The following is a 24,299-nucleotide window of genomic DNA, read 5'->3' as shown; positions in this document are numbered from 1 at the left end:
ATTAATTACCGTACCCACAAAAATTTCATGAATCCCTCTTTTTGTGCAACCCTAAACTTTAAATGGAACCTATAAAACAAATTTCAAATCTCTACACCCAGTAGTTTAAACTATGGGTTGATATGTCAGTCAGTCATTCAATCAATCAGTTTGCTCTTTTATGAATTCGTGATTTATATTAATATCTAACTATTGAATATCCTTCATCATATCTAAAACTTAGTCAATAAAGTAAGTTTTCGGACAATATAAAAAATATCCTTCTTCATATCATATACAGGTGTTTTATTTGGATAAGTGGAGTAGGAACTGAGGGGTTAGTGTGAGCTTTACTCGATCAAACGCGTCGAGCAAGTAAACGTGAATGCGTATGTGATTTGATCAAAGCCACCTAGTGCCTGGCCTGGTCGCCCTCAGATGCCAAAACCGTAAACCTTGTCGTCGACCTGAAGGACAGTGTTTTTTTAAACGTTTTCTTTTTTATTTACAAAGGAGAATTTTATAAAAATATATATTATCTATAACTTTGTTTAAATTAAATTTAAAATAAACTTTCTAAAACATAGTTTCAAATAAGAGTTGGGTTTTATAAATAGTCAGATATAAAATTATTTCACGGGTCAAAAATAAAAAAAAACATTAATAGCAACTTTTTCATTATTACACTTCTTTGGTTGTAGCCCCTTTAAAAATTAGCTGAGAACAAAATTTCATCTTTCACGACAAAGTAAAATTCTGCTCCATAACGTGTCTGACATTTGATAAGAAACTATGACGTCACAACGGTGTCCATCAATCATGTGTGACATTCAAGAACCTTGAACCGGAAAATATCCTTTTGAATTCAAAAATATTCAATTTAGCAGACTACAAAAAACGGGTCAGCGTGAAAACATTATTTATAATCGATCAATCAATCAGTCATATCAATGTGCGACTTTGAACCGAGAGGTTGACCCAAGTTATACAAATGAGCGACAATGTTTCTAATTAATGAAAGTAAATTCTATGAATTGTGCCGTGTGATTCCTGGCACCAATAAAAAAATGAATAGGACACTAGCGTTTCGTAAAAGGCGACTAAGTGATATGGCAGCGTGACCTATCATTCTTTTCAGGACTATCGGCTCTGTTTGCCCTGCAGGGGATATAGACGTGTTTATATTTATGTATGTATGTAAATTCTATGAAAAATAATTAATGTGCATGATTTTATCTTTTCTCGACTAAGGTTTTCGTCCATTCATTCATATACTTTGTATTGATTTCTAAAACATTGCCATCGTCAATAAAACAGGTGATAAATAATAACAAGGTAAGGACTTACATATATCACATAGACAATTCTAATTTAATAATGAAATTATGTTACATGTCAGCTGCTGTAAACATTAATTATGTAAATGCAAATTAAGATCCTCATGTGAACAGCTTAAAACCTTCACGGATGACAGTGGACATCGCGATCATATTAATCAGACGTGACATTGAGTGACCTTGAATAACAGTGTATGGTACAAGTCATAAATGCTCTACGGCAAACCAGGTTATTCCAACATTAAGAAGAATGGATGAATAACAATTCTATTTTGGATTGAATTAAGAAGATAAGAAATGTATTTGGACATAGAAAAGGATTTTTTATAATTAAGTGAATACTCCAAGGGAAAGGGTTATGCTTGGTATCCTCATTACGTGGTCAAAAAAGAGTCTGTGGATGTGGTGGGACTAATTGAAACTTAAGTGAAGATGAGAGCTCCATATGGTATTGCTATGAAAGCTCAAACAGCTTGACCTTTAAATTTCTTTTGCATGTTCCTTATGTAGTCTGTGGACGCACTAATTTAAGGTTATCCGAATGCCCGCGGGAACAGAAATTAACGTAATTTTTTATGCAGTATAAGCCGAGACCTTTCTCTAGTATTTTTATAATTTTTGGTCTCAAGATTTACCCAAAACCACGCAGCAATCTATTATCAAACTATGTCTGTTCAAATCAAGACTACCGTCAATGAGAGAATAGAAAATGGAATAGTGCGGTTTAAAAACAAATTCTCGGCGTGACTGATGTATTTAACTAGTTCAACGAGAATTTATAAAGCTATTTCTTGCTGCTGCTGCTTGCTGCATGCTGAATTCTTTGTTAAATAATCTTCGAAATCTTATACTTTAAGCCACACGTATTCAAAGAGTTCGTAGCCGCCATCCAAACGTAGCAGCGCGGCTCACCACACCATGCGACTAATATGCGTATAGAATCGCGTTACTGACGGCTTCCTTTCGTTTGTTCTATTCTAAAATAACTATATACTACTTCATATATATTTAACCTTACATCTACTACATGATGAAGAATCTCTATAATAACGATTTATTATCATAATATTGAATCATCTCACCTCACTGTTGTTATGAATTTCATTTGAGACGAGTTTACGTCTCGTTCTGTAAATATTAGAATTTTCTTTCATAATGAAGTAACTTTGACATAAATGACTGCATTTAGCTAATTGCTATTTGATACCTACTTGTGAAAACTAAATTTTAGTAGATCATTAAACACGAAAACCTATAACCTTTGTACGTTGGTGCTTTAAATTCCTAAGGTTATTAAAGGTGTTTTGTAGTCATCGTCTTCTTTTTACAACAATCCCTCCAAAAAGAACCACTTGACATTGTTATTGGAATACCTTGGACCTTAATTCGAATTCCTGCGTTTGAAAATAAAAAAAAGGAAATCGTGCATCATACGACCTGTGGCACTAAAAAGAGACTAATAGTGTCCGACCGAAGGTCTATTTTTGGCCGAAGCCGAAGCCGAAGCCGATTAATCGGCTATCGCCACAACCTTCGGCCGAAGCCGAAGCCGAAGCCGAAGGTTTATATTCTCTCAGCACTCAGTAATTAATTTCGTTCAATATTGTCTACAAGCTACAATTAATATTAAAATTATTTAAACCCTCAATATTGAAGGTTTATATATTGACTGTCTCATATAGAAGTTGATGATATATCATAGAGATGGTTGGTTTAGAGATAAATAAAAGTTTGTGATTTTGTGATTTACATAGGTACATACATAAAATCACGCCTCTTTCCCGGAGGGGTAGGCAGAGACTACCTCTTTCCACTTGCCATGATCTCTGCATATTTCCTTCGCTTCATCCACATTCATAACTCTCTTCATACAAGCTCGGCGGTTTCGGGTACTTTTGACCTGACCTTTTACCAGGACGTCCTTAATTTGATCAAAATACGTTCGTCTAGGTCTTCCCACTCCGACCTTTCCCTCCACACTCTCCTTGTATATCTGTTTAGGCAACCTGCTTTCATTCATCCTCTCCACATGACCGAACCATCTTAACATACCCTTTTCTATTCCTATAACTACATCTTTTTTCACATCACAACATTCCCTTATCACGCTGTTCCTTATCCTGTCACTCAATTTCACACCCATCATACTCCTTAACGCTCTCATTTCCACTGCATTTATTCTGCTTTCGTGCTTCTTTTGCCATACCCAACTTTCACTCCCATACATTAATATCGGGACCAACACGCCCCTGTGCACAGCCAGTCGAGCCTTTTTGGATAGTTTCTGACTGCTCATAAAGGCATGCAAAGCTCCATTCACCATGTTCCCCGCGTTCACTCTCCTTTCAATATCACTATCATACTTGCCATCTGATGTAAACTTTGATCCTAGATATACAAACTCTTTCACTTGCTCAACTTTTTCTCCTCCAATCAAAATATTACATGATGTCATTTCTTTCTCCATTTCAAAAACCAGTGTTTTAGTTTTACTTACGTGCACTTTCCTTCCTTTCTCTTTTAAAGCTTCATGCATACAGTTTACCATCTCCTGTAACTCTTCCGCTGATGACGCCAGTATAACCTGATCGTCGGCATAGAGCAGACATTTGACGAGTAACTCATTCATCCTTAATCCACTTTCAGACTCTTTCAAACTAAAAGTACTAAAACTAAAACTACTATCCATAAATAGGTTAAACAGCCACGGTGACGCCACACATCCTTGCCTAACGCCTTTCTCAATCTTAAACCACTCAGTGTGCGCTCCGTTTATCCTGACACAAGCACTCGAATCCTCATATAAGGATTTCAGTGCTCGTATTAAGAGACTGCTCACCCCATGCATAGAAAGTGCTGACCACAATTCATTCCTCTCAACTCTGTCATAGGCCTTTTCCAGATCTACGAATGTGCAATAGACTTTATGACTTGGCCAAAAACTTTTCGGCTATGCACCGCAAGGAAAAGACCTGATCAGTACACCCCATTCCCTTTCGAAATCCCGCTTGAGCATCCCATATTTTGTCATCAGTTTCATTCCTGACTCTATTAATCAATACCTTAGCATACAATTTGCCGACGACGCTAAGCAGGCTTATACCACGATAACTTTTGCAGTCCAGCTGTGACCCTTTTCCTTTGTAAAGTGGCACGATAACAGCCTTACACCAATCTTTTGGTACTCGGCCGCTTCTCCAACACAAATTGAAAAGGCAGTACAACTGTCTAGCTACGACGCCTTTTCCTGCTTTTAGCATCTCGACCGACACTCTATCATACCCAGCAGCCTTACCCGCTTTCATACTCTTTAGTGCTTCCACAATTTCGAGCATTTCAATTTCGCCTTCCATCTCATTCTCTTTTTCTTCGCTATAGCACCTGATTTACCTACTGGTAAAAAATAATGATTTGATTTCTTTATTATGTAATTGAATTACAGTAATTCACAAATTACAATTAGACCAATCAGTCTTTGTTTTACTCGACTAGACCAAAACTAGACTAATAAATAAAATAAACAAACACTAACTTCTAAATGTGATATTTTGACAGTGACTCCCCGTCGCCTCATGACTTTCGTAACAGTTCGTACAATCTCGACGGTCGCTCAGACCTTCGGCGAAACCTTCGGCTTCGGTCGGGTTTTGGGCCGAAGCCGAATGTTTCGCCGAAGGTGGATTTTTTGGCCGAAGGTGGCCGAAGCCGAAGCCGAAGCCGAAGCTTCGGTCGGACACTAGAGACTAATCACTGGTCACCTTACCTCAATGACAGCGCGCAATTCATCGTTCCAAAATAAAAGCAATGTCGTGCGATCATATTTTAGTGATGTATTAACATTTTTTGTAGTAACTGACTGGACATACATACTTGGTCTGTGATCATACTTCGTGTTATCCTGTTATCTTCAGAACAATAATCTAATTAATTTAAATTTAATTATACTTTTCAAAAATATTGAAAGCTTTACACCTAACACTTTTAATTTAGTTTCTCCTGTTCGTGTGAGATTCAACTAATATCTGTGTATTCACGACAAAATCTGAAACTAATAGATGGATAACTAACACCAAAAGATGATGACACGAAGAAGCTTTTGTTTTTATTCTAGATTTTACCAACCCGTGCATGGGGAACTCTAAAATTATAAATGCAATACCTACGTATTAGATAGGTAGGTACTCTTACACGCTAAATGTCTTCAACGAATTTGAAGGCAACTTGTCAAGATTATAGCTTATATCAAAATAATATGTAGGCTATTTACAGGTGAGCGAAGCCGTGGGCGGACGCTAGTAATAAGATTTAGATGAAAGCAAATGACACGGTCATTGGCCGTTCCTAAACATAACAACGCGACCGACCTCACGCGGTTCTACGAACTCTCTCAGAGTAATTTGATTCAGACATAAGGCAAAAAATATATATCATTTAGTCGATCTGTGTTCAGACCTAGATAAATTGACGTTGTACTTAATCTATTAAAAGTCCGTTACACAAATCCAGTAATAATCTAAAACGGAATCTAAACTAACTTAACAATAACGAAAATATTATGTCAAATTGTTTGCATTCGTTTGCTTTTTTGCACAAAGGATTCCCACAACAAGTTAACAACTATACTTTTTTTATTAAAGACTTGTTGTTTTATAAATGATCTAAATAAATACTTTGATTTCATTAGTAACATAGCATCGTATTTGTGTACCAAGATCTCCGCGATAACATTTGGCACGAACACAATGCCATTTCTGCTTTTAGCGAGAATTCTATGTGAATTTGTGTCACCAAGGTCTTGGGACTTACTCAGTAGGATAAACAGAAGGATTTCAACATAAATGCTGAGTTTGATTGATTGTTTGTTTTTTATATTTTTTAAATACATAGGGTAAACCAGAGAGTGATTGCCCACAGGCAGTGATTGCCCGTTTTTAGAAAAAAAATCTAAATCAAAGTTTGTGTTCTCACTTGTTTCGAATATAATTTACTAGGTTACTCTATGGTCAATTTATAGTAGATTTTAAAATTGATAAGTGTAAACATTGAAGAAAAAAAAACATTAATGGTAGATTTTGTCAAGACGGGTGAACGTGTTACTCAAACAGGTAAGCATTTTAGCAATTTTCTTAAGGAATTACTTGCTTAGAGGTAAATTTTTTTTTGCATTTTATTTGATATTTCATTATTGGTGTATGGTTATGACAAAAGCATAAGTGTTATGTTATGTTTTTAATGAAAATATTTGCAATCAGATTAGATTGAACGGTTTTTTAATGGTGGGCAATCGTTGTACGTATTTCGGCATATTTTTAGTTATTGCCCACCATAATTTTAGTGATTGCCATGGTTAATATGTATAGTTATTGCCCAGGGCAATCATTATCGGCAATTTTTTGATTAAGTCAGTAATGTTGCCGTCACATTTATTAGCTTAATGCAACGCGCAATAATATTGTCAATATTTTTGCCAAACACACGCAATAATATTGACAATGTAACAAATATTGTTAACATTATTTCGTGGGTGCGGGTAGCCAATCGCTATGCACATCTTATTGGCTAGTATTGTTTTATTTACAGTAGGTATGCCAAAGTCACCAAAAGTGTAATATAGTAAAGAAAATTTACAGAAAGCTATCGAGGCTCTTCAAGATGCTTCTAACAATTTGTCTACAAGGCAAATTGCTGAAAAATACTGTGATCCGAGGTCCAGTCTCCGCTACTATACAGGGTGACATAAAACAACTGCATCCTTTTAAACATAGACTATACCCATGCTTCTGAGCCGTTTGAGCCTATTTTTATTTAAATTAAACATCATCATTTCCACATTTAAAAAAACCCTCAAAACTACATCACACGCTTTATTAAAGACCAATACTACAAAAAGAAATTAAAACTAAACATGTAAATAAATGTCTTAAAAATTAATTATTTTTCTAGTATCAAGATCGAGTAAAGTACAGAGTTGTCGAGATCGCTCAGCTGAATGAATTGTGTCGTTGACCTCTGAATCTTACGCATCGCCATTCCGCCGGCGGGGGTGATATTACGTATTTAGGATCGTGGGTTTTGATACTTTTATTTTTTTCGTACTTTCTGAAATATGAACCGATATTTTTCTTTTAACGTTTTTAAATATCCTTTAGATGAGTACACTTAAAAGTTAAATTTATGCAGTTGAATTAAAAGTCATCCTGTATTAAAAAATCTGGGACATAAAACCAGTTTAGGAATGTAGGGATCACATTTAAATAGTTGTAAATACTATTAATAAATAAAATTTTATGTTAGTAACAAACGGACAACCGTATGTATAAAATCTCATACGCGGAACTCCTTCGTCCCGCCATAAATTCGGTGGACAAGTAAATTTAAAAATGTCTGTTTGACAAGAGTCAAGTTTATTGTATTTTTTGGCCCGTTTGTTCCTATACACTTAAAAAGTAATTTAAATCTTTCATTTTATCTTATATCCTTTCCCCTCTTCTCTTACTCTGACTGCGCTTCAACTTCAATTAAGTAAGCTTTAAATCTATTGCTACAGGACCATCTATACTAATCTATACTAATATTATAAAGCTGAAGAGTTTGTTTGTTTGTTTGAACGCGCTAATCTCAGGAACTACTGGTTCGAATTTAAAAATTCTTTTTGCGTTGAATAGACCATTAATCGAACAATACTTTAGGCTATATAATATCACACTGTAACTATAAGGAGCAAAGAAATAATAGAAAATGTGAAAAAACGGGGAAAATTATTTAGTCTTGAGGGCTTCAATAATTCCAAAATAATCATTCCACGTGGACGAAGTTGCGGGCACAGCTAGTCACCTATATTAACTGTCTGAAGAAAGTCGTTTGGAGGATTGGATAATAATATCGGCTAGAAAAGGATTTCCTCGAAATAGACATTTTAGACTCCGTGCAAAAGTTTTTGGAAGAAAACCCGCGCCCTAATTAGTTTTTTTTTTTTAAATAGGCTAGGTGATGGTTGGTGGAAGGCATTTTTGAAGAACATCAGAAGGAGTGACAAAAGTTCAAAGTCTAATTTATCATTTTAAGGTACTGGGCAATTACTGTGCTGTGATGTGGGCAATTAGTGTAAGCAATGGGCAATAACTGTACATTTTTGGATAATTTTAAATTTGTTTATTTATTTTCTAAGCCATGTAAGTTTTAACTAAAAACCGTTAACACTTTGATGGAAATCTTATTGAGACATAAGAAAAAAATTATAAATGGTTGAAACTTGTAATACTTTTTTTATTGTTTGAAGCCAAAGTGTTTGAAGTCCTTAAGTGGGCAATAGCTATACGGTTTACCCTATATAAATTTGAAAAAAAAATGTTACAGCTGATGTAGATAAAATAAACCTATCTTTACATACGCTTACACCAAAGACTAATCCTATATAAAAAAAAATGGATGTAACGCTGTCTTCTGACAGGCAGTTACTCTCCGATAACATTTGAAATTCTATGAATTAATTTACATGATTGAAATTAATATAGTTTACTATAACTTTCTATTCCGGTGATGCCAAGTAGACATCATTAGCATAACTTGTTCTTGTATGTTTACAAACTTGCCGTTTGCATGTTATCAAATACCTACCTACTATTAACAAAGATGTAACAAAAATTATGATGATTTTAAGATGAGATAAAAAAGGAACGTACCTTTTCCTGACACCTTAATAAAAAAATTCTTTTAGAAAACGTAGGTACCTTGATCAAATAAGGGATGACTTGGGCGAAAGATCCCGAAGTACTGTATCAAAGTGGATAAAGCGAAAGAAGTATTCAGGGATCGTGACGAGTGAAAAGATATAGTCTCTGCCTACCTCTATTATACTATTTTATATTAAAAGTAAAAAACTATTAAAGTATGACTTATATGTTTAAGAAAATTACGTGTTAAAAATCAAACAAATTTCTTTTAACTAAATTACCTAACAATTGAAGTGCTGAGCGGCAACTATTTTCGTCAATTACATACACAATTGTTTTGAAACATTAACACGCAATACATTAAACCCTTACACATGTTTCTCGTCATTATATTAGACACACAGCCTTTTAATCCTATCGTTCTCAAGTGCATAACCAATTGATGTAATTTCGAGAGCTATAAAGAGAATTGCACTAAGTGTTTCTAAAATATATTTACTCCAATGACCGCCTAGAAATATCAAAGTCATACCGCCAATTAATATATCTACGCATTAGTCCAACTCTGACATAACATACTAAAAAACGATGGGAAAAATTTTAAGTGAACAAACAATACGTTGTCGTTATATATTTTTAAATCAATAAGTAGGTAGATGGCAAGATAATTTACATACCTACCAACATATACCTACGTATAGCCAATTAGCCAAGGACAATATTTTAACGGTGTAGTTACCGGAAATGCAGAAATATCTTTCTGTGGATGTAGTAAGAGTCGACAAAAGTACTAACGACTAGTTCATTGAAAATCTCAAGTAGGTAGTTTGATGTTAGTATATATAAAACTTTGCAGAATTTATACTTATAGTATGCTAAGGAGACCAATAGCCGATGATGCAATGACGAGAGAGCCAATAAATATGTATAACTTTTGACATAAAGATATTTCTGTGAAATATAATTTATTTATTTTATATACTTTTTGTCCCTCTGTTGGACGAAGGGCTCGGCATAATATTCCATTATACTTTTTCGCCAAAAACAATTACGTCAATCGTCTATATAAAACTGGTGTTGTCTCACAGCTATTTGGACTATTAATTATTAATGTCACTACCTATGATAAATCCATAGATTTGCCAAATACTATGACACACTAACCCGTCATACACTAATCAATAACGTTCAACGTTTCAGTGCTAATCTGCGCTATTCTTAGGCGCGAGATTCTAAAGAATGATAATTAGCGAATTTTAATAATGATGTCGAAATTAAATCAGACAATCAGATACATGCCCGATAATGCCAATAGCTATCGGACATGCAGCGTGGCACGCCATCTACTACTGTGTACCTGTGTACAGTAGACCACAGAGAAAAGTACCTAGGATTCGTCTACACTGAGAAAGTGTTACATGTTTATATAAAGCCCACCATAGAATTTGAAACAAGACTTGAAGTGGTAAGTACTAGTAAATGTGTCATCGTAAGTAGTGGCAATCACCACCATCAGTTACCATAAGTTTTCATCTTCTTTGATAGCGTCACCAGACGGCCTCTTTTCATTCCCAATATGGAATTTCTCTAATCGCATGTTGTTCCGATATTTTTGTAGCACACTGTACATTCAATACTTGTATGCCGACATGAAGTCACGCACTACTTTGTTGAAAAAAATCTAGTTTTTGTGATAAACATTCCGTTCCACCAAATATTTGATGAATTATGGCGTAATCTAATGCATGTCTTTGGAAATGAGGTGTAGTAAAAAAAATCCGGAACCAAAATTTGAGACTACCTTTTTATGTGGCCCAAAATGAGCATAAGGCTTATAGTGTAGGGGCGATTGTACATTAAAACTATAATACCTGGTTGGAGGACCAGAGAATAAGATGCAAAATGCTGCCAAAAATGTAAAAAATATTTTTTAATTAATTATAACGCAAGGTTAGTTTGAAGCGTCCCTTAGGGATTTATAATTACTTTCCGTAGTGGATTAAACTATATTTATATCAAATTTTGGCCAACTTCATTCCAAACTTGTCGGCAAAAGTTTTCATATAAAAAAGAGATGATTAAATGAATTTATCATCAGTCATGATGACATGGTGTCCTCTAGATGGTCGCATTGTAAGGAGGATGTGTAAACCCAGTTGGCCATCAATTGCTGGATTGCCTATCGTGGGAGAACACATTTCGTGGTCCCACTATTTATAGACAGTGACTCTAATCTGTATGACACAATCCGTTTATTTGCTAGGTTAGTACGAGTAAGTACATTTACATTTAGTTTGTTCTAAACTTTGTTACTAATTTTTATTGTTTCGGGGAATACATAGTTACCGAAACCAATAATTTAGGCTACTTAGTAGATAGCTATATTTTTAAAAGTAAGTTTTGGTTGTGTTATTTTTGCTAGTTAAAACGGAGCGATATGTGATTTTTTGTGTGGATCGTGACAAAGATAAATTTGTTATCCCACAAAATTATTTGTTTTAACGAAAAGTTATTGTAGTAGTATATTTTATACATAAATCATGACTGCTGTCTAGGTCAGATAATAAAAAAATATATTAATCATTTTTACTGTTCATAATAACATACCAAAATATATACATTGTATTCGACGGTACTATCATACAAAGTCGTAACAATGAAATGATATACCCATCATAACACACGTTGACCACAGATTATACGAACTATTCAATACTTTGTTGTTTTAACGTTGTTGTTTTTAACATCATCATCATCGTCTTAATTAAATCGTTAATTATCTCAAGAATGAATTTCATTTGATTTTGTTTTATATCCAACATCAGTTAAAATAATAGTCACTGTGTGGGGAGAGCGATCAGACAATGAATTTTTCTAAGGTTGTTATGTCCATTATATACCTATGTTATTCTGTTTTTTACAAAACATAGAAGAAGGTATCATGTAACCATCAATCAAACCAAAGAGAAAGAGAACGGACACTAAAAATAATCCTTTCACTCATATTGGATATATTTCTACGGCCTTTGTATTAAAGTTCGAAGTTCATTAAGTTGTTTGTCATTATATAAAACGTATTTAGTACCGGAACAATGTAAAATAAATAAAATACTCAAATTATTCTTTTTTGATCTTACAAGTTTTTTGATACCAATAAATAAAACATACTTATTTATTAATTAATTAATACTTTTAAATACAATCTAAGATAAATACCTATTACAGTTTAGGCAATGGTGATATACATTACATGAAACGAAAAAACTATTCTTGAAAACGACAAACAATGGACCAATTTCTGACCGAACTCTAAATATCCTACTACTATTATAAAGGCGAAAGTTTGTATGGATGTATGGATGTTTGTTACTCTTTCACGCAAAAACTACTGAACCGATTACCATGAAATTTGGTATGTAGGTAGCTGAAGACCCAGAATAACACATAGGCTACTTTTTATCCCAGAGTTCCCGCGGGATTGATAGGGTTTCCATGCGGACGAAGTCGCGGGCGGCCTCTAGTAAATAACTATTTCTATTATTTTTACAAAATAATAAGGGCGAACAGAAAAATTAAAACCACGAGGACGCAACTGCGGGCACCGACTTATTGGTGTACATATTCTGTAAATAGTTAGAGGATGTTTGTGTATTTGTTGCTAAATCTGTAACGCAAACGGCCTATCAAATTTAATAGCAATATTTTGGTAAGTAGTTATAGAATTCCGGTGCATTCGTCATACTACTGCGGTGTTAGAATACCTTCATTGCCACATGTCTCTTTTTGTATTGCCAGCAATAGCGTTTGTTAAATTGTGTTTTCAAAATGTTTGCTTGAAAAGTTCCTAAAGAACATAATTATTATCAATTACAATTTTTTGAATGTAAAAGTGTCTTTGTGCGTCCGTCTGTCACGGCAACTACTGACCCTATTTCCACGAAATTATGCATATATACATAGAGTGAATTATGGAGATGGACATAGGGTATTAAAATATGTATCCTACACTTTACGCGAGGAGAGCCGCGGGTGTAAGGTTTTTTTTATAAAATTGAGAACGTGTCAATAAATCGCAAGATGCGTAACTAACAAGCAATGGTTAACGGTAGTATTACAACAGACAACGGTTAGCCAAAACTATAGACCGGGCGTAGGAAGGAAGATAAGAAATGACATGTAGATGTCTGTGGAGGTAATGAAAAGAAATAAAGATTCACAAAAGAAGAAGAAGTATTCACAAAATTACTACAGGTACTTAGCCACGAGTAAACTGGCTTTTACTTTTAACTGCAGAGGACTACCTTTGAAACTCACGACTAAATAGATCTTGGAAGGAACAGTTGACTTTGTAAAGGTTTTTTATCAAAATGTCACAAATCATTATATAGTAATCCAAACTAATTAATAAAATTAATTGACAAATCAATTGAAAATTACTGATATCAACTTTATGTTATCAATTTCACCCTATTTTTTCTGTATATTGTCAAATTTAGGACACGTTATTAAAAAAATAATTTAACCTGCTGCATTTGTGTTTACCTATATTTTCACATTGTATAAAGTTGTCATAAATTATTTTAGCCGCTACGTCTTCTAACGTACTATGCCCGAATCATATTACACGTATAAATTGCATAAATTCTGATGTTATCTCAACAAAATTTATAAATCTATTCACAAACAGAGGTGCAGCCTATTTCACCAGTCGCACAAATGTTTCAAAAAATAATTTAGCCCGAGTTCGCGTATAACCATGTATATAACCATGATCCTAGAGTAAGCATAGCAGGATTTTTACACATTCAGTTGTCTGAATATGCCTTCCTGTTATGTTATCTTACATCGTGAGAAAACCTGCAATTACATGAGTAAAATTAAGAAAGACATCCTCCTTGGTTTGATCGGATTTGATTGTGCACTGAACCTAAAGTTATCTGTGCGAAATGCGAGAGCCTGTCCTCTCTGATTTTCGTGTAAACGCCTTAACTTCTCAACATTGATACATTCATAGAGCTTAGCTTTAGATAAGCAAATTCAAACATTTAAAATTGGAATTTCATGCTCTTACATATGTACGTTATTGTTATTCTTCATGGGAGTGTATAACCGAACCCTTATCAATGTCATAAAAATACAATGCAATTGAATAAATTACATCCAACGCTGTTGAATTTGCATTGTTATCGTTAATGCGATTATTTGTGGATGCTGGAAGCTGGTATTTTAGATTAAAATTTTATAATAAATTTCTATGAACAGTTATAATGCGAAAATCCTGTCTATCTTTTACGCTTCTCGGTAAATCCGCTGAAAGGAGTTTTATAAGATTTTAAATGAAGATGAGGTGAGGTTTGTCGTCCCAGTGTCATTTTAGAGATGGAAGTCGCAGACTTTGTGATGTATCCTAATATGTTACTGATTATTATATATTCCAAATTTTGTTAAGAAAGGATGAGAAAGTAGCAAATGTGTTACCGTGCTTTTTTTTTTCATAAAATAGGTGCAAAAACTTGACAACGATATTTACGACCACGAAATAACAAGGTCTGCCAGTGCCAACAGATAAACAGAAAAAAAAGTTATAATACGTCAGCTCAGTCAATTTATGTACTACACCATAGATAATAAGTAAAAATTAATGTGCATAGAGAAGAAAATAAATAAGACATGCTACAGTGCTTGCTCGTGCTAGCGTGCGTCTTACCCGCCAGCCATTTGTTCCGAGCCGCCCTGGGTGAACCCGGGGCCTGGGCCTCTTCTACATTCACATCTGTAATCATAGGTAGTCATCGTGAAAATCTAGGTTTTATCCCGTAATAGAATACTCGGACTTTCTTCGAGGCTAACTCAATCTATGTACTTTGTCCCGTACTTATGTTTATTGTTAATAATACATCTATATAAAGCCGATGAACAATACGACCTGCTATATAAGCGATCCTACCCTTTGATATTGCTGATCTATTATTTAAAATATTGGGAGGAACAAACAAGAAGTACATTTAGTTTTATCAGGAATTTATTTATTGTATTGTTTGGGTTATTTTAGTCTCGAATTCAACAGATTCTTTGGCTTAGTTTAAACTAACTGAAATATACAGCTAATGTTGAGCCAAACAAATGTGTTATGTTGTTGTTGTCGTAGAGCCGAGCCAACGAAAAAAATAAATGCAATCGCCTCAATACTTCGGCGAGATTAATTTTATCATATTTTGACATCATCGTCCGTCTGTCGGTTTCATGATTTCTGGATAACTTCCAGGAATTATGAAATCGACAGACAGTCGTTTGTTAACTATTTCATGTTTTGAGGTCTATTATTTTTCTTTCGGCGAATTAGAGTTTGAATGATTTTTTTAATTACTTCAGTAGAAATAAGGTAGGTACACAAAGAAAAATAATGAATAATAGGTTTTTAAAGGACTAAAATATCAATATTTCAATCAAAACTGTAAGTTTCAGCTCACCGCTGTATTGTTACGAAACGATGAAAAATTGGGTACTTTTTGCCGTCGCGTTTCTTGTATTAGTTCTCTAAACTAAACATGCACTGAAAATCAGGATGGTGTTTAAATAACAATGCTCTTTTCTTTATCACAAGAAAAATACTTTGTAACACTACGAAAAAATATCTTAGAAAAGATACGAAGTTATGTTAATACATGCAACCGTTTTACGAATCCCAGACCAAAAGAAATATTATCTATATCAAACCTTTATATCAGTTTATAAATAAAAATTTGCTTAAAATTTCGAGCAAATCTAGACATGAATTTCTACAAAGCATTCACATTATAATTCCCCGGCCGGAGTAAAAGTAATTTAACCCACACAAATTACTATTTGTCTGGTACCTATCTAATTGTGTGCAAATATTCCTTTGCCACAGTCTATCATTACGAAGACACGTTGGAATTCCAGTTTTATTAGTTACTTTTGTATTTTGAAACAATTGCATTATTGTAGAAGGGATTAAGATTTACTAGTAGAAAAATAAGGCCATGGTTAGGTAACAATTTACGTGTTGATCTAATAATAAAAGGAAATCAGTACTAAAACACAATTTGTACAAAAACATTGCGTTGAGGACCTTCACATAACAATAAATGTGCGTGAAACCGATAGTTTCCGACAAGACCGTTGATAACAGCACATTCAGAGCGATAAAACAAGTCCAGCCTGAAATGTTGGCCAAATGCGTTCACAACACAATAAACAAGTTAGTCTCGCCCATCGAAAAGCTACTAAAGAAGTAGTGTCATGAATACGAACAATATTTCCATAAATATCGTATTTGAAATGGTCCCCGTGAATGATATTTGTTGATAAAGAAAATCCAGAAGTTTTGTCACGCTAGACAATTGATTTTTATAGAAACTTGCATTGCTGTTGAGGAACTTGTACTTATAATGATAGCTCTTCCGTTTTACTGTATCTTTTTCAATCTCTCTCTCCATTTTAGCTCTAAATTTCATCATGAAGTTATCCTGCTGAAAGTGGTCTTTCAGTATTTTAAAGATTATTGGTTTTGTCGTAAAGGATAAAGACGTAATATATGTATGTATATTATCATTTTTTTCTCATTTTATCTGGCATTTTGACGTGATGCACAATGGATACCCAAAATACAACGATCTTATACAGTCCGGTAAAAAAACAAGGTCATGTTGAGCTCTTTTTGTTCTTGACATCTTATTAAGAAGTCAAATATTATAGAATTGTCATTAATTTTCAAAACTTTTGAAATATTCATACAAACACAATTAAGGTACCGATCGGTGTAAAAACTAAATAAACGTGATATAATTTAAGTACATCTGTTTCTCTCATACCTGCTTGTTGTACGTGAATGATTGTAATTATTATTTTTTATATGGAATATATCCGTACTCAATTATTAAAACCACTAAAAACACAAGTCAAAATGTAATTATTTTCTATATTTATATCGGAACCCTTGGCAAAAAGTTCAAAGCATTCTATTTTGGCGTGGGCTCATCATTGGTGGTCATTATAATTCGTTTTGACGATGTAATTATATTATTGTATAACGATTGTTTCTTTACGATATAAGGTTACCGACATAGGTACAATCTACAATTATATATTATTATATGTATATCTATCTATTTATAATCTCTCTATTTTTGGCATAAATGTATAACAAACATTGGAAATATTAAAAATGTAAGTAGATGTGTTAAATGATCGAAACCAAATCCTTAAATTCGAATGATAAAACTTCTATCTGTCTGCTACATTCCCGCAAAACTTACCAGTGGCATAACGATGAAACTTGATAGCATAAAACTTTTGATAAAAGTTATTATTGGTACTATTAAGAACATAACTAAGCTAAAATTTTAAAGATAGTTACTTTGTAAATGTTGTATGTACTTATGTATTACACTTTTAATACTTATAAAATTGATTGAATGTTATAAATGACTTGATTTAAAAAAAACACCAAAGTACGTTTAAAAATTTTGCGTTTTTCAGCAAAGCTATTTTAATATTAGTAACTTTTAAGATATTTTTATTTAGACTTAAGTAATTATTAAAAGTAGATATCGCCTTCCTGTATGAACAAAGAGTAATGTAATACCTAATTTTAATTTTATATAAATAATCGTGCATCGTGGACCGAAAATATATATATTAAATAATAGATTTTTTGTTTGCCTGAAGGCAAAAATAGTCCGAATAAAAATAGTCGCTAATCCTCTAATGTATCTTAAAATCTCTATAATGATTATCATACTCAATATATTACAGTTTACTCAAATAAATAATGCTTAAGAGGGGATTAAACTTTAGTTTATATTACAACATATTTTATTTTTTAATTCGTGTGTGCCCGTTGACAAAGTGACAAATTTCTATCTGAACGTGGGCTTTCAGTCTTTACGTTTGTTTATGTATGTTTTTGACGTCTTTACGTGGGTTGGTTTTATTGTCATAATAATATTGATAACGCATCGCGATAGAACAGCCGCAATTTGCTGCAATGCTTCTATGATTGGTGAAACTGCTTAGTAACAATTGAAACGTTTGTGTTATTTGAGGAAGTGTTACGTACAATTTAATATGAATGAACTTATTGCTAGCTTATCAACTTACACACTCAGCTACTATATTTGGAGGACTTACTGACTCTCTCTTTTCAGACATTTCTTTATTAAACTAGGTAAGTATTTATTTCCTTCTTCTTAGTCCTCGCCTTTTCCCGTTGCTCGGGATCGGCTTTCTTCATCATGCGGCGCCATGCTATGACAGTTTAAACTTTCAATGTCTGCGTACTATCCCAACCATTTCATTTTATACCAACAATTTGAATGAGAACATTGAATATTTTTTTCTAATAAATGTAAACTGATTTTTTATTTCACAAGATCAACGAATTATTTATAAATTATATCTTTAAATTAAGCTATATTTTTTTTAGTTTAAGATTATGAATCTTTGATGAGTTTTCGACTCCATATTCTTTATTATAAAATTGACTGCACTTAAACGCTCAGAGTGCCATTTAAAGTATTGTATCTGCTTCTATGTAATTAATTTACATACTCTGATTAATAAATAAGTAGTGCGGACACAGGCGTGCCTTACGAAGGCTTATAATAGGCTGACGTCGATGGATGATTGGACAAATGTACAAGGTGTGCCTTTTTCCCATTTCTCTAATTTATCTAATGGACATTTAACTACCTCGTTGCGCTAATTACTAGGAGCTTTTCTGAACGAGTATGGTAATGTATTTATTATTATTTATATTTATATGTTTCTATTCAATATTAAAAAAGTATCTATCAGTCGAATCGTTGTGCTGCTTGTTCATACGAATAAACTTCTAAGGCAAATTGAAATAACTACATTAAATACTCCTTTTTTACATGCTGAAATGTCTCTTATTTGATTTAAATCAAATGGACACATATGCAAACCATGTGCATAATACTAAATGCATGCATTTTGTGGCAGATTCATTCATTAATAATTTTAAAGTTATATCTATCCTTTGTTCTGTAATATTTACTAGTCTTGTATTGAATTAATCTGCGTATATCGCCCAAAATCGTCGCGGCTAACATTTCCAACCCTTCATGCTCTTCCCGCTTCATGCAATACAGCCCAATTTTGTTTTTTGCATAGACATAATCCCATTTTAGTCATGCCTCCCTTACCAGGAATTATTGGATCACTTTGATTGCTATCTTCAAAATGTACTTCAGCAACAACCTGTATCGACCCTTCGCCGGGGCTCTGACCGAACGTCCCATAGCCAATGTGGGGTACTGTGAATTTTACAAAGAAGGTTGTACAATATTGTCCATATAAACTTTTTTTAGGACAAAACAATAATCTTCTTAAATTTTAAAACTAATAATTTGTCCTTTTATTGAAACACTTATATAGATTTTGGATTACCACCAAATAATCCTGCTGGACCCGGAATCAAAATATTATAAGCTGTGATTATTTAAGTATGTATTAGTAAATGTAATAAAAGTAGATTATTTTGATTAATTTACTATGTCATTAACAGAAAGTAAATATTTTAAATAGGACTAAGACAATGCGTCGTCATTATGATAAGATGTTTAGTAAATATAACATTTAAACTTTAAACCCTTAGTATCTTGGGACGAGATAAAAACAAAATATATCTACATATTATCAAACAACATTTCGAAAATTTGCTTGTAAAAGAAAGAAAATAAAAAAGGTTTACTGCTATTGGGTATAATAACTAAACATTTATAACACATTTTTTTTTAAATTGGCCAATATTTTGATTGCTTCACAATTGAAATAGGACAGCATGCCGAATTATCATTCTGAATTGTATTGTTAGACTAGACAATACGTATTTGAAAAAAAGGATGGGCAGAAGCGATAGTAAAAGTAATCATAAACTTTTTTGAAAGAAATTGAACACATTTTTTTGTTTATAACGTGCAATGCATATCCGATACCTAATCCGATAATTTGGATTAGTGTTTAATTTGACCAGATAATGAAATGTGCTATCACACTTGTAGATTGGTGCTACTGTTATTTCGTACATCCTTTATGTACCTTTATTATTTCGTTATATGCTTATCGTATTTTTTTTCATACATACATCCTTTTGCAACAGCCAATAAAAAAAAATATTTCAGTAGATTTTTGATTCATGAATTCCACTGCGATGTCATTTTTAAATTACGATGAACAAAGTAATATAAATTACATAAGTCTAGAATCTAGACTTTGCTTAGATGACTAATGGTGTACCCATTTAACTGTTATTGGTATTTTATATTGATGTATTATGCTTATTAAAATAATTTTCTAATAATAATTATAAGCATACTAGCTTTTACCCTTGACTCCATCTGCGTGAATTGTACCCTATGTCCTCTCAGTGCTTCTCATTACATGTATGCGAAATTTCATGTTCGGTGCCGTGGTTTAATAGTGAAGTGGTAACAAACAAACAATTTATAATATTAAAATGGATTTAATAAATTGAAGCACGGTGTGAGTGTATCATTGAAATAAAAGATATTTTTTCTATGACGTCAACAGTCTTATCATAATTATTTTGAGTAGGTTAGAATTCAAAAATATAACATAAAGCTATATATCTAAAATTATAAAACCCTTTATTTTTATTATTAAAAAAATAAATCTCCACAATGAATTGAAATTCCATTCGGTGCGTGTTTTCTCCACACGAACAGTTTATTTATATTCTAATTCTGTGAAGACAATAATTTCAAACAATAATCTCTTGCGCGAGAGTGACAAGGGCTCGTCCTATTTTAAAGACAATATTATAAACAGATCACAAATAGACTAAACATTTCTTTCTTTTAGTTTTTTCTACCGATTCATGCGCAAACAAGTTTGTAGCAAACCTCAGTGGTTTTACACTACCTAGGTACGTTATAAGTATACTTTATTTGTTGTACATTGTGAAATACTAAATAAAAAAATATATATCATCGTGGTCGCAAAAAATTTACAATTAATAATTTTGGGCAAATGTTTCCGATTAAGTTTTTAAAGAAAATTCAGAAAAAAAATTAAATTTGACCTACAGACCTTACACATAGATACTCGTACAAAAAGATCTGCATGTCAGCATGTCAGTGTGACATTTTTGCCTTCACAGATTACAAAAAGGGGTAAGTCCCTGTAACCAATCAGCTTAGGATATACTTACATGAATATTATCTTATGCTGAACATATTTTTTTTTATCTTTGATAAAGTGTGCAGTGAATTAATCGTTTAGGTTATATATTTAGATAATTTTGGCAACAACGAATGTAGATGAGGGATTATGATAATTTTCAACATGCATTGGATTGAACTATCAGTAACAGAATTTATTTTCGGAATATAAAATATCGAAGCGATAAAATGCACACAAATAAATAAATAAATAAATACGGGACAAATTACACAGATTGAGTTAGCCTCGATGTAAGTTCGAGACTTGTGTTACGAGATACTAACTCAACGATACTATATTTTATAATAAATACTTATATAGATAAACATCCAAGACCCAGGCCAATCAGAAAAAGTTCTTTTCTCATCATGCCCTGGCCGGGATTCGAACCCGGGACCTCCGGTGTCACAGACAAGCATACTACCGCTGCGCCACAGAGGCCGTCAAAAAAAGGGCCACAAAATAATCAGGTTGAAATTATTATGTTGTGTGTGCATTTTTAATCCATTAAAAATTGTCACTACGAGTATGAAAGTGACACGGTCTGTCTGCTTTTTACGTTTTTTACAGTTCATCAGTTCATATCAGTTTTTATGGAATTGGTCAAAATGGTTACTCTAATAATTGATTTAAAATAAGTGAGATATTTTATAAATCGGTTTTATATAGATATAACTGAACATCTCGTTACCGGGGCTAACGGCAGGAGGAAGAAGATTATTGAGTGGTTTTATAATAATAAACATGCGTTTAAAACATGTTCCACAATTTACTTAGCTTTTAGATTATTGCTATTCCTCAACAACCATGCCTTATATAAATGCGAAAGTAATTTGTTTTATTCGTTGTCTCTTCACTTGCTATCCACTGAAACAAGCATCTTGAAATTTGGCGTATATATAATATAAATAACAGTCTGGATAAGGAAATAGGGAACTTTTCATCCCTGTAAATACTATAGTTTTCGTGACATTTACGAACACCTGTTTCACACCATTTCCCGCGGGTAAAAGGTAGTTTTCAAGTAATAACGAATTTATCCTAAATTTAAAAACATTTTTAATGCCCGTGTGGTTCCCAGCACTTTGGAATAGGACCACTCCATCTCTTTCTTATGGCTGTCTTTTCATAATTAATTCAATCACACAGAATAATAAGCACATGAAATATTTAATTTCTGTTTCACCCAATTACTACCAACAAATCATTTCAACGTCAAGATAAATAAATACAAAATGTCTATTATATTATTATACGTAAAAAAACAACTGCACTAAAAAGTTTTAAGCACGTTTTATGTTTACTACAGATATAACTTTCTTTGAATTATTCTGAAATTGTTTGGCATAATATAAAAAAGTTTATTTTAGTTTTTAATTCCTGAATTTTTTTTAAACTCGTACTTACCTCAAATATATTTATTTTGTATTAATGTTCCTGTATATTCTTTATTGTTGACATAAATTAATAAGTATTTTCCAAATAATAATGACCGATATATTTTTAATTAAAAATATTCTACAATTCATTAAGACTTACCGACGGCGTTCTTCGTTGCCATTTTCTAAGGTTTAAAAAAACACAGCGTTTAAAAAAAATGCACACACACGACGTCTCGTAGGCCTCTACGCTGAGTGCTACGAGAGCCGGACGGTTTATTTATAACCTATTATATATATTTAAAGCACTGAAAATTCGTTCGGGAACGCGACCGTTTCGCACTATGATCTAACTGTGAATGCAATATGCTCCGACATTTTTCTGCTAGCAGGGTTTGATAACGTGAACCTGCTTGCATATCGGAATTATGATGGATGCGAGCGGCGAGAGCAAAGGAATTTCGTTCGCCTTCGAATTATCTCTCGTAGGTCACGGCTGGGTAAATCTAGTGACAAGCTACTTTGGGATGACTGTGTCTAATAAACGATATTTATAGTGCTAATAAAGATTTCAAGAAAATCGTGGGTGACTGAGCGGTTAGGTTGACGGGGTCGTAAACTAGATGTGAGGAAGGCTCGAATCCCGACTCTGAGTTATGTTCTCCGGGGGCATAGGTGTGCCCCGCCGTGCGAGTCAAGCGAAGCGCTTACGGCACTATATACTCGAGTACCTACCATTACCTTTACGGCTTACGATAAGAAAAAACATCATGAGCAGCCATTAATATGCACATGCAGTCAATTGCATGTGTAACAATGATATGATCATGCTCTACATGGTCACAGAAGTCAGTTACCCTTTCCTCCCTCCATTATTTCACTCATGGTTTCGTCGTCAGAGAAGTACACCAGGTATTTCCAAGGGATGACAAATACATAACTGACGCCAAGAAGATAACCACAGACTCCTTGGAAATATACGGATATATAATAAGTATCAAAAATCAATTTTCTATGTTATTCTTATATAATTTTTATAACTTCAAATGACAGTTTTATCGATAAAAAAAAGCTTACTTTGGAAACTCATGTTAAGAAAACCCAAGACAACGGGTTAACTAATTCCTAAGTTGTAGTTATATATTTCTTTTTGCTGCAAAATAGAATAAATTTGACTCAACAAACTCACATAACTTTTATATGAAATAATCACCTACTGTTTATTATACTCGAGCAAACAATAGCTTAGCAATTAGTTATCAAATGGCAGTCAATTCGGTGTTAATGTTGCCCTTGTAGGACAATAGGAAGCGATGCCAACTCACTGAGTATAATATTATGGTAACAACATATTACTAACAGTCATAAACTTCTGTTATGTACGAGTTTCTGTGGTAAATTGTATTGTATCAGAGATTTTTATGATATAGTTACGACGTAACAAATAACGTAGTCAATTTATTCAAGAAATTAATAAAATATTAATTGTAAATACAGGGAATAGTTGTCTCTGTTAAAAAAAATTAAATTTTTAATATCTGTAAGTGGTGACGGAAAGAAAATAATAAAATAAAAGGCGAGTTAAATAAAAAAAAAACAGTTTTATATTCACACACATATAAAATTGTTTCTCTCATTATAGCGTATTCCTAATTCTATTCTTTTTCTCTCCAACTGTTGCCTTTCTGTAATGTCAGGATTCA

General features: G+C 33.1%; 1 protein-coding gene across 2 annotated transcripts in view; it reads right to left on the bottom strand.

The window, feature by feature from the left end:
• LOC106129389 (aquaporin AQPAn.G) overlaps positions 1 to 22,975 on the bottom strand; it is a 72,768-nt gene extending 49,793 nt beyond the window's left edge. Inside the window, exons 1-2 of one of the 2 annotated variants that reach the window (XM_013327936.2) lie at positions 22,757 to 22,975; positions 14,697 to 14,762 (exon numbers count right to left, since the gene is read on the bottom strand). In XM_013327936.2, coding sequence (XP_013183390.1) covers positions 14,697 to 14,762; positions 22,757 to 22,778 — 88 coding nt within the window. In that variant the 5' untranslated portion in view covers positions 22,779 to 22,975. The remainder of the gene's footprint in view (positions 1 to 14,696; positions 14,763 to 22,756) is intronic. The other variant, XM_013327938.2, reaches the window with a different exon arrangement.
• Between the last annotated feature and the right edge of the window lie 1,324 nt (positions 22,976 to 24,299).

The sequence above is a fragment of the Amyelois transitella genome, chromosome 4 (assembly GCF_032362555.1).
Source record: "Amyelois transitella isolate CPQ chromosome 4, ilAmyTran1.1, whole genome shotgun sequence".
In the NCBI taxonomy this organism is placed as follows: Eukaryota; Metazoa; Arthropoda; class Insecta; order Lepidoptera; family Pyralidae; genus Amyelois; species Amyelois transitella.
Note: the sequence above shows the minus strand (reverse complement) of the source record. Positions and strands in the feature narration are given on the sequence as shown.